Genomic DNA, 16,952 nt, shown 5'->3' on the forward strand with positions numbered 1-16,952 from the left:
TATACAGTATGTGTCAGTGTGTAGTTGGTATGCAGAGTGCCAGCGCCAGGCTCCAGCAGGAAGGGATCCAGCAGGTAGGGCTCCAGCAGGTAGGGCTCCAGCAGGTAGGGCTCCAGCAGGAAGGGCTCCAGCAGGTAGGGCTCCAGCGGGTAGGGCTCCAGCAGGTAGGGCTCCAGCAGGAAGGGCTCCAGCAGGAAGGGCTCCAGCAGGTAGGGCTCCAGCAGGAAGGGCTCCAGCAGGTAGGGCTCCAGCGGGAAGGGTTCCAGCAGGTAGGGCTCCAGCAGGAAGGGCTCCAGCAGGTAGGGCTCCAGCAGGAAGGGCTCCAGCAGGAAGGGCTTCAGCAGGTAGGGCTCCAGCAGGTAGGGCTCCAGCAGGTAGGGCTCCAGCAGGAAGGGCTCCAGCAGGAAGGGCTCCAGCAGGTAGGGCTCCAGCAGGTAGGGCTCCAGCAGGAAGGGCTCCAGCAGGTAGGGCTCCAGCAGGAAGGGCTCCAGCAGGTAGGGCTCCAGCAGGTAGGGCTCCAGCAGGTAGGGCTCTAGCAGGAAGGGCTCCAGCAAGTAGGGTTCCAGCAGGAAGGGCTCCAGCAGGTAGGGCTCCAACAGGTAGGGTTCCAGCAGGTAGGGCTCCAGCAGGAAGGGCTCCAGCAGGAAGGGCTCCAGCAGGTAGGGCTCCAGCAGGTAGGGCTCCAGCCGGAAGGGCTCCAGCGGATAGGGCTCCAAACGATTCTCTACTACTCCCCTCCCCTGTCACTCTGCACTCAAATTCACTTATGTATGCACTCAGATAAACTGTGGAGTTTGAGAAAGAGAGGGATGAGGTATCGCATGGCAAGTGGTACCGATGTACCAAGTCTGGAACAGCTACTACCCCCAAGTCATACGACTGCTAAATAGTTAGTTAAATAGCTAACCAATAGCTACCCGGAATATCGGCATTGACCATTTTGCACTAATCTCTTTCGACTCATCACAAACGCTGCTGTTACTGTTTATAATCTATCCCGTTGCCTATTCACTTTATCCCTACCTATATGTACATATCTACCTCAATTACCTTGTACCTCTGCATATCGACTAGGTACTGGTACCCCGTGTATATAGCCAAGTTATCATTACTCATTGTGTTTTTATACCTTGTGTTATTATTTTTCAACTTATTCCTCGTGTTATTATTTTTCAACTTATTCCTCGTGTTATTATTTTTCAACTTATTCCACGTGCTATTATTTTTCAACTTATTCCTTGTGTTATTATTTTTCAACTTATTCCACATGCTATTATTTTTCAACTTATTCCACATGCTATTATTTTTCAACTTATTCCACATGCTATTATTTTTCAACTTATTCCTCGTGTTATTATTTTTCAACTTATTCCGCGTGCTATTATTTTTCAACTTATTCCTCGTGTTATTATTTTTCAACTTATTCCACGTGCTATTATTTTTCAACTTATTCCACGTGTTATTATTTTTCAATACTGTCTTTTGTCTCTGCATTTCACTGTTAGTCTGAACCTGTTGTTTACGAAGCATGCGACGAATACAATTTCATTTGAGATAGTGACAGTTGAGAGGTAACAGAAAGGAAGACTTTACTGTAAAACACACTTCAGAGAAGAAACCTGGCCTGGGGGTAGTAGAGGAACAAAGAAGGAAAATAACTGTTCTTAATATGAATACATTCTCTTTGTCAGCACCCCAACCATGCAGCCCCAGAAATGTAATTACATATTGGACCGTGTCAGCAAGATTTTAACACGAACGCTTCCCTTTCCCTCAAAGCCCCCTATCCCTCTACCCAAATCTCCCTCTTCCCCACCCACCCGTCCTCCATCCATATCCTGAAATCAATCTCCTTCCCTGTGAGAAACACCATGAAATCGCTAAACTAAAAGGCATTAATGAATACATGCAGTGCCGTGCCAGCACTTTGAGCTAGTGTGTTTGATAGCTCCCAAAATACCTGTTTATCTGCAGAGAGACAGACAGAGGAGATTTCTGTTATACAAGTTATCTTCCATAGGTCTCAGAATGTGACTAGACAAGGTAAACAAATAAAAAAGCCAGTCAAAACTGGTCTAAAAACTAGCCAGCCAAAACCGGTCTATGAACTAGCCAGCCAATACTGGTCTATAAACTAGCCAGCCAAAACTGGTCTAAAAACTAGCCAGCCAAAACCGGTCTATGAACTAGCCAGCCAATAGTGGTCTATAAACTAGCCATCCAATACTGGTCTATAAACTAGCCAGCCAATACTGGTCTATAAACTAGCTAGCCAATACTGGTCTATAAACTAGCCAGCCAATACTGGTCTGTGAACTAGCCAGCCAATACTGGTCTCTGAACTAGCCAGCCAATAGTGGTCTATAAACTAGCCAGCCAATACTGGTCTATAAACTAGCCAGCCAAAACCGGTCTATGAACTAGCCAGCCAATAGTGGTCTATAAACTAGCCATCCAATACTGGTCTATAAACTAGCCAGCCAATACTGGTCTATAAACTAGCTAGCCAATACTGGTCTATAAACTAGCCAGCCAATACTGGTCTGTGAACTAGCCAGCCAATACTGGTCTGTGAACTAGCCAGCCAATAGTGGTCTATAAACTAGCCAGCCAATACTGGTCTGTGAACTAGCCAGCCAATACTGGTCTATAAACTAGCCAGCCAAAACCGGTCTATGAACTAGCCAGCCAATACTGGTCTGTGAACTAGCCAGCCAATACTGGTCTATAAACTAGCCAGCCAATACTGGTCTATAAACTAGCCAGCCAAAACCGGTCTGTGAACTAGCCAGCCAATACTGGTCTATAAACTAGCCAGCCAATACTGGTCTATAAACTAGCCAGCCAATACTGGTCTATAAACTAGCCAGCCAATACTGGTCTATAAACTAGCCAGCCAATACTGGTCTATAAACTAGCCAGCCAATACTGGTCTATCAACTAGCTAGCCAATACTGGTCTATAAACTAGCTAGCCAATACTGGTCTATAAACTAGCCAGACAATACTGGTCTATAAACTAGCCAGCCAATACTGGTCTATAAACTAGCCATTATTGATGCATTCCAGTAAGTTGTATGGTTGAATATCATTTTAGAAAGTTGTTCCTTCGCTAAACAAAGTTTTGTTCACTTTCCATCCGTGGATCTGACACGACTGGATATGTGAATGTACAGTCATATGACAGTACCTGTCCATATTTGGCAGCCAGGTGGAGAGGTGTCCAATAGCCGTTGTCGGAGGGCTGAGGATCCGCCCCGTGCTCCAGCAACACAGACACCACATCCCTGTAGCCACTAGCACACGCTATGTGGAGCTAGAGAGAGATGGAGAGAGGGTTAAATAAACACATTACACAGACACATCTACTGTATACAGCCATTGACATAGAGTGAGAGAGCGAGAGAGAGAGAGAGAGCAAGAGAGAGAGAGAGATAGATAGAGAGAGCAAGAGAGATAGATAGATAGATAGATAGAGAGAGATAGAGAGAGAGCAAGAGAGAGAGCAAGAGAGAGAGATAGATAGAGAGATAGATAGATAGATAGATAGATAGATAGATAGATAGATAGATAGATAGATAGATAGATAGATAGAGCGAGAGAGCGGTAGATCATAGAGGAGTAATGGTAGGCACCACAGAAGGTTGGAGGCACCTTAATGGGGGAAGACGGGCTTGTGGTAATTGCTGGAGCGGAAGAAGTGTAATGGAATCAAATACTGTACATTCCATTTTCTCCGTTCCAGCCATTACTATGAGCCGTCCTCCCCTCAGCAGCCTCCACTGGTAGGTACTCACCAAAGTAACCCCGTCGCTGTTGCGTTGGTTGAGACTGACCCCGCTGGAGACCAGCTGTCGAACATCAGACAACATGGTGCTGGGCCTCTGGGTACGCATGGTGTGCATGGACAACACATCTATACCTGGAACAACAGAACAAAACACACACAACATTAATGATATCTCCGTAGTCTGTACCAATTACAATTATCATGGGAGCCATGTTGGTTCTGTGTGTAATGTCTCCTTGAGAATCCTTAGTCTCCTTTTCAAAGTCAACAGACTGTCTTGGAGACTGACAGACAGACAGAGGTCTAAGAGAGGACGAAGGTCTAGCAGTGCAGTCTATCCCTGGCTAAAAGGGATCGATGGTCTGCTCTGATCTCCTCCACCCTCAAATACTCACAGGGGACCATTGTTTTGGTTGCCGAAATGATACAGTAGCTATATATTATAGATCGTCTGTGTTTCTCTCTAACGATCACTGTAATATAGAATATTTTTGTCCCTTGGGCTTTGATAACTATAGGCAGTTGAGTCTTATACAGTATGCTCAATTCTAATTAGTGGAGTGCATATAGGAATGGACAGGGAGAGTCAATAGGGTATGTGCCCCGTACGAGAGACTGTAAGAGAGACTTGAGGAGGGTAACATAGCCATGTTACTAAGGCAACATAGACTTCTAGTGTGACACGGGAGTGTGCCACAGCAGGAAGAGGAGAGAGAGGCTGGATGTGAGCATGAGGGGATAGAGACCTCCTATAGGGGATTTGGGATGAGGGGAGGGACTGTGATGCCATGGGGGAGCAAGGGACTATGCTGCGTATTTGAGTATTTGAACGGTTATTTGTAAGAAAAATATACACTGCTCAAAAAAATAAAGGACACACTAAAATAACACATCCTAGATCTGAATGAATGAAATATTCTTATTAAATACTTTTTTCTTTACATAGTTGAATGTGCTGACAACAAAATCACACAAAAATTATCAATGGAAATCAAATTTATCAACCCATGGAGGTCTGGATTTGGAGACACACTCAAAATTAAAGTGGAAAACCACACTACAGGCTGATCCAACTTTGATGTAATGTCCTTTAAACAAGTCAAAATGAGGCTCAGTAGTGTGTGTGGCCTCCACGTGCCTGTATGACCTCCCTACAACGCCTGGGCATGCTCCTGATGAGGTGGCGGATAGTCTCCTGAGGGATCTCCTCCCAGACCTGGACTAAAGCATCCACCAATTCCTGGACAGTCTGTGGTGCAACATGACAGTCTGTTGGTGGATGGAGCGAGACATGATGTCCCAGATGTGCTCAATTGGATTCAGGTCTGGGGAACGGGCGGTCCATAGCATCAATGCCTTCCTCTTGCAGGAACTGCTGACACACTCCAGCCACATGAGGTCTAGCATTGTCTTGCATTAGGAGGAACCCAGGGCCAACCGCACCAGCATATGGTCTCGCAAGGGGTCTGAGGATCTCATTTCGGTACCTCTGTCTCTTGGTAGTGCCTCCATGCTCTGGACACTACGCTGACAGACACAGCAAACCTTCTTGCCACAGCTCGCATTGATGTGCCATCCTGGATGAGCTGCACTACCTGAGCCACTTGTGTGGGTTGTAGACTCCGTCTCATGCTACCACTAGAGTGAAAGCACCGCCAGCATTCAAAAGTGACCAAAACATCAGCCAGGAAGCATAGGAACTGAGAAGTGGTCTGTTGTCCCCACCTGCAGAACCACTCCTGTATTGGGGGTGTCTTGCTAATTGCCTATAATTTCCACCTGTTGTCTATTCCATTTGCACAACAGCATGTGAAATTTATTGTCAATCAGTGTTGCTTCCTAAGTGGACAGTTTGATTTCACAGAAGTGTGATTGACTTGGAGTTACATTGTGTTGTTTAAGTGTTCCCTTTATTTTTTTGAGCAGTGTGTATATATATAAATCAAACTGTCCACTTAGGAAGCAACACTGATTGACAATAAATTTCACATGCTGTTGTGCAAATGGAATAGACAACAGGTGGAAATTATAGGCAATTAGCAAGACACCCCCAATACAGGAGTGGTTCTGCAGGTGGGGACAACAGACCACTTCTCAGTTCCTATGCTTCCTGGCTGATGTTTTGGTCACTTTTGAATGCTGGCGGTGCTTTCACTCTAGTGGTAGCATGAGACGGAGTCTACAACCCACACAAGTGGGTTATATATATATATATATATATATATATATATATATATATATATATATATATATATATATATATATATAATTGACCAAATTGTATTTTAAATTATTTTCAAATACTTATTTCAAATGCTATTTTCAAATATCTGGGTGCATGGGAGTGTATTTGAATATTTCCAACTACATTTCCAATATTCTTCAACCTTTATTTGAAGAAAAAAAAGTTATCTGAAAACTTTTTAAAAAGGTATTGAAAAGTAATTGAAATATCTGAAATAGTATTTGAACCCATGTCTGCTCCCAACACCGGTCACAGACAGTTGGGGCTGAGGTGTGTGAGTGTGTGTGTGTGTCTGTTCGTGTGTGTGTTTATGGTGAGGTGTAGAGTAATATCTGTTTGGACTTCTGAGGTCCCATCCATCATGTGATCTCCTGCACGTAAAGATGGATTGGCTAGGGGGATATTTCTGGCATTCCTTATCATTCTCTGTCACTCTCACGCTCTCGCTCCCTCCTCATTTTCTGTATTTAAGTCTGTACCGTCTTTTTTTCCTCTCTGACATTATTTTGTCTCATCTCTTGTTTTCTCTCCCCATCTCTGTTGACCTTATCCATTCCCTGCTGGAGTGAGGTTCTCCACTATCAGTCAGTGGAGGGGGCAACTCACCTTTACACACCCACATGCATGTGCAAACACACACCCACACATAAACACATACATGTGTGTGTGTGTGTGTGTGTGTGTGTTTGACTTCCTCTGTCTTAGCCCATGTACGGTACCAGTCAAAAGTTTGGACACACCTACTCATTCAAGGGTTTTTCTTTATTTGTACTATTTTATACATTGTATAATAATAGTGACGACATCAAAACTATGAAATAACACATATTGAATAATGTAGAAACCATTAAAAAAATATTTTTTTATATATATTTGAGATTCTTCAAAGTAGCCATTCTTTGCCTTGATGACAGCTTTGCACACTCTTGGCATTCTCTTAACCAGCTTCATGAGGAATGTTTATCCAACAGTCTTGAAGGAGTTCCCACATATGCTGAGCACTAGTTGGCTGCTTTGCCTTCACTCTGCACCCCAACTCATCCCAAACCATCTCAATTGGGTTGAGGTCAGGTGATTGTGAAGACCACGTCATCTGATGCAGCACTCCATCACTCTCTTTCTTGGTCATATAGCCCTTAGACAGCCTGGAGGTGTGTTTTTGGTCATTGTCCTGTTGAAAAACAAATAATAGACCCACTAAGAGCAATCCAGATGGGATGGCGTATCGCTGCTGAATGCTGTGGTAGCCATGCTGGTTAAGTGTGCCTTGAATTCTAAAAAAATCACAGACCGTGTCACAAGCAAAGCACCATCACACCTCCTCCTCCGATGGTAACCACACAATGCAGAGATCATCCATTCACCTACTCTGCGGCTCACAGAGACACAAGCGGTTGGAACCAAAAATCTCAAATTTGGACTCATCAGACCAAAGGACAGATTACCACCAGTCTAAAATCCATTGATTGTGTTTCTTGGCCCAAGTAAGTCTCTTCTTCTTATTGGTGTCATTTAGTAGTGGTTTCTTTGCAGCCATTTGACCATGAAGGCCTGATTCACACAGTCTCCTCTGAACATTTGATGTTGAGATGTGTCTGTTACTTGAACTCTATGAAGCATTTATTTGGGCTGCAATCTGAGGTGCAGCAAACTCGAATGAACTTATCCTCTGCAGCAGAGGTAACTCTGGGTCTTCCTTTCCTCTGGCGGTCCTCGTGAGAGCCAGTTTTATCATAGCTCTTGATGGTTTTTGCGACTGCACTTGAAGACATTTGAGCTGTTCTTGCCATAATATGCACTTGGTCATTTACCAAATAGGGCTATCTTCTGTATACCACCCCTACCTTGTCACAACACAATTTACAGGTTCAAATGCATTAAGAAGCAAATAAATTCCACAAGTAAACTTTAACAAGGCACACCTGTTAATTGAAATGCATTCCAGGTGACTACCTCATTAAAGTGGATGAGAAAATGCCAAGAGTGTGCAAAGCTGTCATCAAGGCAAAGGGAGGCTACTTTGAAGAATCTCAAATATAAAATATAGAAACACTTTTTTGGTAACCACCTGATTACAAATGTGTTATTTCATAGTTTTGATGTCTTCACTATTTTTCTACATTATATAAAATAGAAAAAATAAATAAAAACCTTGGAATGAGTAGGTGAGTCCAAATGTTTGACTGGTACTGCACAATAAGTGAGAGGGACAAAGAGGACACAGTGTAGTAGTAGTAGTAGTACTGGTTGGGACAGAGAGGACACCGTGTAGTAATAGTAGTAGTATTGGTTGGGACAGAGAGGACACCATGTAGTAGTAGTAGTAGTGGTTGGGACAGAGAGGACACCGTATAGTAGTAGTAGTAGTGGTTGGGACAGAGAGGACACCGTGTAGTAGTAGTAGTAGTACTGGTTGGGACAGAGATGACACAGTGTAATAGTCGTAGTGGTTTGGACAAAGAGGAAACAGTGTTGTAGTAGTACTGGTTGGGACAGAGAGGACACCGTGTAGTAGTAGTAGTAGTAGTAGTGGTTGGGACAGAGAGGACACCGTGTAGTAGTAGTAGTAGTACTGGTTGGGACAGAGAGGACACAGTGTAGTAGTCGTAGTGGTTTGGACAAAGAGGACACAGTGTAGTAGTAGTAGTAGTAGTAGTACTGGTTGGGACAGAGAGGACACCATGTAGTAGTAGTATTAGTACTGGTTGGGACAGAGATGACACAGTTTAGTAGTAGTACTGGTTGGGACAGAGAGGACACCGTGTAGTAGTAGTAGTAGTAGTAGTTGTTGGGACAGAGAGGACACCGTGTAGAAGTAGTAGTAGTGGTTGGGAGAGAGAGGACACAGTGTAGTAGTAGTTGTGGTTGGGACAGTGAGGACACAGTGTAGTAGTAGTGGTTGGGACAGAAAGGAAACAGTGTAGTAGTAGTGGTTGGGACAGAGAGGAAACAGTGTAGTAGTAGTTGTAGTACTGGTTTGGACAGAGAGGACACAGTGTAGTAGTAGTCGTCATTGTTCGGACAGAGAGGACACAGTGTGGTAGCAGTGGTTGGGACAGAGAGGACACAGTGTGGTAGACGTGGTAGTAGTTGGGACAGAGAGGACACAGTGTAGTAGTAGTGGTGGTTAGGACAGAGCGGTCACAGTTTAGTAGTAGTAGTGGTTGGGATAGAGAGAACACAGTGCAGTAATAGTACTTGTTGGGACAGAGAGGACACAGTGTAGTAGTAGTAGTGGTTGGGATAGAGAGGATACAGTGTAGTAGTAGTAGTGGTTGGGATAGAGAGGATACAGTGTAGTAGTGGTAGTGTTTGGGACAGAGAGGACACAGTGTAGTAGTAGTAGTGGTTGGGATAGAGAGGATACAGTGTAGTAGTAGTAGTGGTTGGGATAGAGAGGACACAGAGTAGAAGTAATAGTATTGGTTTGGAAAGAGAGGACAGAGTGTAGTAGTAGTAGTGGTTGGGATAGAGAGGACACAGTGTAGTAGTAATAGTATTGATTTGGAAAGAGAGGACACAGTGTAGTAGTAGTCGTGGTTGGGACTGATGGGACACAGTGTAGAAGTAGTAGTTGTTTGTATAGAGAGGACACAGTGTAGTAGAAGTCATTATTGGGATAGAGAGCATACAGTGTAGTAGTAGTGGCAGTGGTTGGGATAGAGAGCATACAGTGTAGTAGTAGTGGCAGTGGTTGGGACAGAGAGGACAAGGTGTAGTAGAAGTAGTGGTTGGAATAGAGAGGACACGGTGAAATAGTAGTGGTTGGGACAGTGAGGACACAGAGTAGTAGAAGCAGTGGTTGGGACAGAGAGGACACATTGTTGTAGAAGTAGTAGTAGTGGTTGGGACACAGTGGACACAGTTTAGTAGTAGTTGTGGTTAGGACAGAGAGGACACAGTGAAGTAGTAGGTATAGTGGTTGGGAAAGAGAGGACATAGTGTGGTGGTAGTAGTTGTTGGGACAGAGAGGACACAGTGTAGAAGTAGTAGTAGTGGTTGGGACAGAGTGGATACTGTGTAGTAGAAGTAGTGGTTGGGAAAGAGTCGACACAGTGCAGTAATAGTTCTTGTTGGGACAGAGACGACAAGGTGTAGTAGTAGTGGCAGTAGTGGTTGGGATAGAGAGGACACAGTGTAGTAGAAGCAGTGGTTGGGACAGAGAGGACACAGTGTAGTAGAAGTAGTAGTGGTTGGGACAGTGAGGACACAGAGTAGTAGAAGCAGTGGTTGGGACAGAGAGGACACAGTGTAGTAGAAGTAGCAGTGGTTGGGACAGTGAGGGCACAGAGTAGTAGAAGCAGTGGTTGGGACAGAGAGGACACAGTGTAGTAGAAGTAGTAGTAGTGGTTGGGACAGAGAGGACACATTGTTGTAGAAGCAGTAGTAATGGTTGGGACAGAGTGGACACAGTGTAGTAGTAGGTGTAGTGGTTGGGAAAGAGAGGACATAGTGTGGTGGTAGTAGTTGTTGGGACAGAGAGGACACAGTGTAGAAGTAGTAGTAGTGGTTGGGACAGAGTGGATACTGTGTAGTAGAAGTGGTAGTGGTTGGGAAAGAGTCGACACAGTGCAGTAATAGTTCTTGTTGGGACAGAGACGACACAGTTTAGTAGTAGTAGTACTGGTTGGGACAGAGAGAACACAGTGTTGTAGTAGTAGTGGTGGTTGGGACAGAAACGACACCGTGTAGTAGTGGTTGGGATAGAGAGGACACAGTGTAGTAGTAATAGTGGTTGGGATAGAGAGGACACAGTAAAGTAGTATTAGCAGTGATTGGGACAAAGAGGACAAGGCGGAGTAGAATAATTTCTTGTGACAGACAGGACACGATGTAATAGAAGTGGTGGTGGTTGGGAAAGAGAGGACACAGTTTACAAGAAGTAGTAGTGGTTGGGAAAGAGTGTCCTCACAGTGTAGTATTAGTTGTAGTAGTGGTTGGGACAGAGAGGATACAGTGTAGTAGTAGTAGTGATTGGGAAAAAAAGACAATGTAGCAGTAGTCATGGTTGGGACAAAGAGGACACAGTGTAGTAGTAGTGGTTGGGACAGAGATGACACATTGTAGGAGTATTAGTAGTGGTTGGGAGAGATATGACACAGTGTAGTGGTATTAGTAGTGGTTGGGAAAGAGAGGACACAGTGTAGTAACAGTAGAAGTACTGGTTGGGAAAGGGAGGACATAGTGTATTAGTAGTAGTACTGGTTGCGACATTGAGGACACAGTGTAGTAAAAGTGGTAGTATTGGTTTGGACAGAGAGGACACAGTGTATTAGTAGTAACTGTTGGGACAGGATAGACACAGTGTAGTGGTAGTAGTAGTAGATGGGACAGAGTGGACACAGTGTGGTAGTAGTCATGGTTGGGACTGATGGGACACAGTGTAGTACAAGTTGTCATGGTTCTGACAGAGAGGACTCAGTGTAGTGGTAGTAGTAGTAGTTGGGATAGAGAGGATTCAGTGTGGTGGTGGTAGTTGTGGTTGGGATAGAGAGGATACAGTGTAGTAGTAGTAGTTGTTGGGACAGAGAGGACACAGTGTAGTTGTAGTAGTAGTGGTTGGGACAGTGACGACATGGTGTAGTACTAGTTGTACTGGAAGCTACAGAGAGGACACAGTGTAGAAGTAGTAGTAGTGGTTGGGACATTGACAACATGGTGCAGTAGAAGTCGTTGTTGGGGCAGAGAGGACACAGTGTAGTAGTAGTGGCAGTGGTTGGGATAGAGAGGACATGGTGAAGTAGTAGTGGTTGGGACAGTGAGGACACAGAGTAGTAGAAGCAGTGGTTGGGACAGAGAGGACACATTGTTGTAGAAGTAGTAGTAGTTGGGACAGAGTGGACGCAGTGTAGTAGTAGTTGTGGTTAGGCCAGAGAGGACACAGTGAAGTAGTAGGTGTAGTGGTTGGGAAAGAGAGGACAGTGTAGAAGTAGTAGTAGTGGTTGGGACAGAGTGGATACTGTGTAGTAGAAGTAGTGGTTGGGACAGAGTCGACACAGTGCAGTAGTAGTAGTGGTTGGGATAAAGAGTACACAGTGTAGTAGTAGTAGTGGTTGGGATAAAGAGTACACAGTGTAGTAGTAGTAGTGGTTGGGATAAAGAGGACACAGTGTAGTAGTAGTAGTGGTTGGGATAGAGAGGACACAGTGTAGTACAAGTCATGGTTTGGACAGAGATGACACAGTGTAGTGGTAGTAGTAGTGGTTGGGACAGAGAGGACACAGTAAAGTAGTATTAGCAGTGATTGGGACAAGGCGTAGTAGAATAATTTGTTGAGACAGAGAGGACACGGTGTAATAGAAGTGGTGGTGGTTGGGACAGAGAGGACACAGTGTAATAGAAGTAGTGGTTGGGACAGAGTGGACGCAGTGTAGTAGTAGTTGTAGTTAGGCCAGAGAGGACACAGTGAAGTAGTAGGTGTAGTGGTTGGGAAAGAGAGGACAGTGTAGAAGTAGTAGTAGTGGTTGGGACAGAGTGGATACTGTGTAGTAGAAGTAGTGGTTGGGACAGAGTCGACACAGTGCAGTAGTAGTAGTGGTTGGGATAAAGAGTACACAGTGTAGTAGTAGTAGTGGTTGGGATAAAGAGGACACAGTGTAGTAGTAGTAGTGGTTGGGATAGAGAGGACACAGTGTAGTACAAGTCGTGGTTTGGACAGAGATGACACAGTGTAGTGGTAGTAGTAGTGGTTGGGACAGAGAGGACACAGTAAAGTAGTATTAGCAGTGATTGGGACAAGGCGTAGTAGAATAATTTGTTGAGACAGAGAGGACACGGTGTAATAGAAGTGGTGGTGGTTGGGACAGAGAGGACACAGTGTAATAGAAGTAGTGGTTGGGACAGAGAGGACACAGTGTAATAGAAGTAGTAGTGGTTGGGAAAGAGAGGACACGGTGTTGTAGCATTGGTTGGCACAGTGAGGACACAGTGTAGTGGAAGTAGTAGTGGTTGGGAAAGAGAGGACACGGTGTTGTAGCATTGGTTGGCACAGTGAGGACACAGTGTAGTGGAAGTAGTAGTGGTTGGGAAAGAGAGGACACGGTGTTGTAGCATTGGTTGGCACAGTGAGGACACAGTGTTGTGGAAGTAGTAGTGGTTGGGAAAGAGAGGACACAGTGTAGTGGTTGGGACAGAGATGACACATTGTAGTAGTATTAGTAGTGGTTGGTAGAGAGAGGACACTGTGTAGTGGTATTAGTAGTGGTTGGGACAGTGTAGTAACAGTAGAAGTACTGGTTGGGAAAGGGGGTACACAGTGTATTAGTAGTAGTGGTTGGGACAGAGAGGACACCGTGTAGTAGTAGTAGTAGTAGTAGGGGTTGGGACAGAGAGGACAGTGTAGTAGTAGTAGTCATGGTAGGGACAGAGAGGACACAGTGTAATAGAAGTAGTAGTGGTTGGGAAAGAGAGGACACGGTGTTGTAGCATTGGTTGGCACAGTGAGGACACAGTGTAGTGGAAGTAGTAGTGGTTGGGAAAGAGAGGACACGGTGTTGTAGCATTGGTTGGCACAGTGAGGACACAGTGTAGTGGAAGTAGTAGTGGTTGGGAAAGAGAGGACACGGTGTTGTAGCATTGGTTGGCACAGTGAGGACACAGTGTTGTGGAAGTAGTAGTGGTTGGGAAAGAGAGGACACAGTGTAGTGGTTGGGACAGAGATGACACATTGTAGTAGTATTAGTAGTGGTTGGTAGAGAGAGGACACTGTGTAGTGGTATTAGTAGTGGTTGGGACAGTGTAGTAACAGTAGAAGTACTGGTTGGGAAGGGGGTACACAGTGTATTAGTAGTAGTGGTTGGGACAGAGAGGACACCGTGTAGTAGTAGTAGTAGTAGGGGTTGGGACAGAGAGGACAGTGTAGTAGTAGTAGTCATGGTAGGGACAGAGAGGACACAGTGTAGTGGTAGTAGTCATGGTAGGGACAGAGAGGACACAGTGTAGTGGTAGTAGTCATGGTAGGGACAGAGAGGACACAGTGTAGTGGTTGTAGTAGTGGTTGGGACAGAGAGGACACAGTGTAGAAGTAGTAGTAGTATTGGTTGGGACAGTGAGTACACAGTGTAGTAGTAGTCATGGTAGGGACAGAGAGGACACAGTGTAGTGGTAGTAGTGGTTGGGATAGAGAGGACACAGTAAAGTAGTAGTAGTGGTTGGGACAGTGAGTACACAGTGTAGTAGTAGTAGTGGTTGGGACAGAGAGGACACAGTAAAGTAGTAGTAGCAGTGATTGGGACAAAGAGGACACGGTGTAGTAGAATAATTTGTTGGGACAGAGAGGACACTGTGTAGTTGTAGTTCTGGTTGGGACAGAGAAGACACAGTGTAGTATTAGTACTGATTGGGACAGAGAGGACACAGTGTAGTAGAAATATTAGTGGTTGGGACAAAGAGAACAGAGTGTAATAATAGTAGTCCTGGTAGGGACAGAGAGGACACAGTGTAGTAGTGGATGGGACAGAGAGGACACTATGTAGTAGTGGATGGAACAGAGAAGACACGATGTAGTAGTAGTAGTAGTAGTAGTAGTAGTAGTAGTAGTGGTTAGGACAGAGAGGACACGGTGTAGTAGTAGCAGTAATGGTTGGGACAGAGTGGAAACAGTGTAGCAGTTGTAGTAGTGGTTGGGACAGAGAGGACACAGTGTTGTAGTTGTAGTAGTGGTTGGGACAGAGAGGACACAGTGTAGTAATGGTTGGGACAGAGTGGACACAGTGTAGCAGTTGTAGTAGTGGTTGGGATAAAGAGGACACAGTGTAGTAGTAGTAGTGGTTGGGATAGAGAGGACACAGTGTAGTACAAGTCGTGGTTTGGACAGAGATGACACAGTGTAGTGGTAGTAGTAGTGGTTGGGACAGAGAGGACACAGTAAAGTAGTATTAGCAGTGATTGGGACAAGGCATAGTAGAATAATTTGTTGAGACAGAGAGGACACGGTGTAATAGAAGTGGTGGTGGTTGGGACAGAGAGGACACGGTGTAATAGAAGTGGTGGTGGTTGGGACAGAGAGGACACAGTGTAATAGAAGTAGTGGTTGGGACAGAGAGGACACAGTGTAATAGAAGTAGTAGTGGTTGGGAAAGAGAGGACATGGTGTTGTAGCATTGGTTGGCACAGTGAGGACACAGTGTAGTGGAAGTAGTAGTGGTTGGGAAAGAGAGGACACGGTGTTGTAGCATTGGTTGGCATAGTGAGGACACAGTGTAGTGGAAGTAGTAGTGGTTGGGAAAGAGAGGACACGGTGTTGTAGCATTGGTTGGCACAGTGAGGACACAGTGTTGTGGAAGTAGTAGTGGTTGGGAAAGAGAGGACACAGTGTAGTGGTTGGGACAGAGATGACACATTGTAGTAGTATTAGTAGTGGTTGGTAGAGAGAGGACACTGTGTAGTGGTATTAGTAGTGGTTGGGACAGTGTAGTAACAGTAGAAGTACTGGTTGGGAAAGGGGGTACACAGTGTATTAGTAGTAGTGGTTGGGACAGAGAGGACACCGTGTAGTAGTAGTAGTAGTAGGGGTTGGGACAGAGAGGACAGTGTAGTAGTAGTAGTCATGGTAGGGACAGAGAGGACACAGTGTAGTGGTAGTAGTCATGGTAGGGACAGAGAGGACACAGTGTAGTGGTTGTAGTAGTGGTTGGGACAGAGAGGACACAGTGTAGAAGTAGTAGTAGTATTGGTTGGGACAGTGAGTACACAGTGTAGTAGTAGTCATGGTAGGGACAGAGAGGACACAGTGTAGTGGTAGTAGTGGTTGGGATAGAGAGGACACAGTAAAGTAGTAGTAGTGGTTGGGACAGTGAGTACACAGTGTAGTAGTAGTAGTGGTTGGGACAGAGAGGACACAGTAAAGTAGTAGTAGCAGTGATTGGGACAAAGAGGACACGGTGTAGTAGAATAATTTGTTGGGACAGAGAGGACACTGTGTAGTTGTAGTTCTGGTTGGGACAGAGAAGACACAGTGTAGTATTAGTACTGATTGGGACAGAGAGGACACAGTGTAGTAGAAATATTAGTGGTTGGGACAAAGAGAACAGAGTGTAATAATAGTAGTCCTGGTAGGGACAGAGAGGACACAGTGTAGTAGTGGATGGGACAGAGAGGACACTGGGTAGTAGTGGATGGAACAGAGAAGACACGATGTAGTAGTAGTAGTAGTAGTAGTAGTAGTAGTAGTAGTGGTTAGGACAGAGAGGACACGGTGTAGTAGTAGCAGTAATGGTTGGGACAGAGTGGACACAGTGTAGCAGTTGTAGTAGTGGTTGGGACAGAGAGGACACAGTGTTGTAGTTGTAGTAGTGGTTGGGACAGAGAGGACACAGTGTAGTAATGGTTGGGACAGAGTGGACACAGTGTAGCAGTTGTAGTAGTGGTTGGGACAGAGTGGACACAGTGTTGTAGTTGTAGTAGTGGTTGGGACAGAGAGGACAAAGTGTTGGGGTAGTAGTAGTGGTTGGGAGAGAGAGGACACAGTGTAGTAGTAGTATTTGGGACACAGTTGACATAGTGTAGTAGAAATAGTAGCGGTTGGGACAGAGAGAACAGAGTGTAGTATTAGTAGTCCTGGTAGGGACAGATAGGACATGGTGTAGTAGTGGATGGGACAGAGAGGACATGGTGTTGTAGTTGTAGTAGTGGTTGGGACAGAGAGGACACAGTGTTGTAGTTGTAGTAGAATCATCGAATCCACCGTGTCCTTGGGGACCTTCAATGCTGCAGATTGTTTTGGTACTCTTCCCCACATCTGTGCCTCGACACAATCATATCTCGAAGCTCAATTCCTTCGACCTCATGGCTTGGTTTTTGCTCTGACATACACTTTCAACTGTTGGACCTTATAAAGACAGGTGTGTGCCTTTCTAAATCACGTGCAATCATTGAATTTACCACAAGTGGACTCCAATGAAGTTGTGGAAACATCTAC

At 45.0% G+C, this 16,952-nt stretch overlaps 1 protein-coding gene across 2 annotated transcripts in view; it reads right to left on the minus strand.

The window, feature by feature from the left end:
* Window positions 1-16,952, minus strand: part of myo16 (myosin XVI) — a 180,704-nt gene that overhangs the window by 112,036 nt on the left and 51,716 nt on the right. For both annotated transcript variants that reach the window (XM_031805846.1, XM_031805847.1), the window contains exons 6-7: window positions 3,797-3,921; window positions 3,190-3,315 (exon numbers count right to left, since the gene is read on the minus strand). In XM_031805846.1, coding sequence (XP_031661706.1) covers window positions 3,190-3,315; window positions 3,797-3,921 — 251 coding nt within the window. The remainder of the gene's footprint in view (window positions 1-3,189; window positions 3,316-3,796; window positions 3,922-16,952) is intronic.

This window comes from Oncorhynchus kisutch, linkage group LG26, assembly GCF_002021735.2.
Source record: "Oncorhynchus kisutch isolate 150728-3 linkage group LG26, Okis_V2, whole genome shotgun sequence".
NCBI classification, from domain to species: Eukaryota; Metazoa; Chordata; class Actinopteri; order Salmoniformes; family Salmonidae; genus Oncorhynchus; species Oncorhynchus kisutch.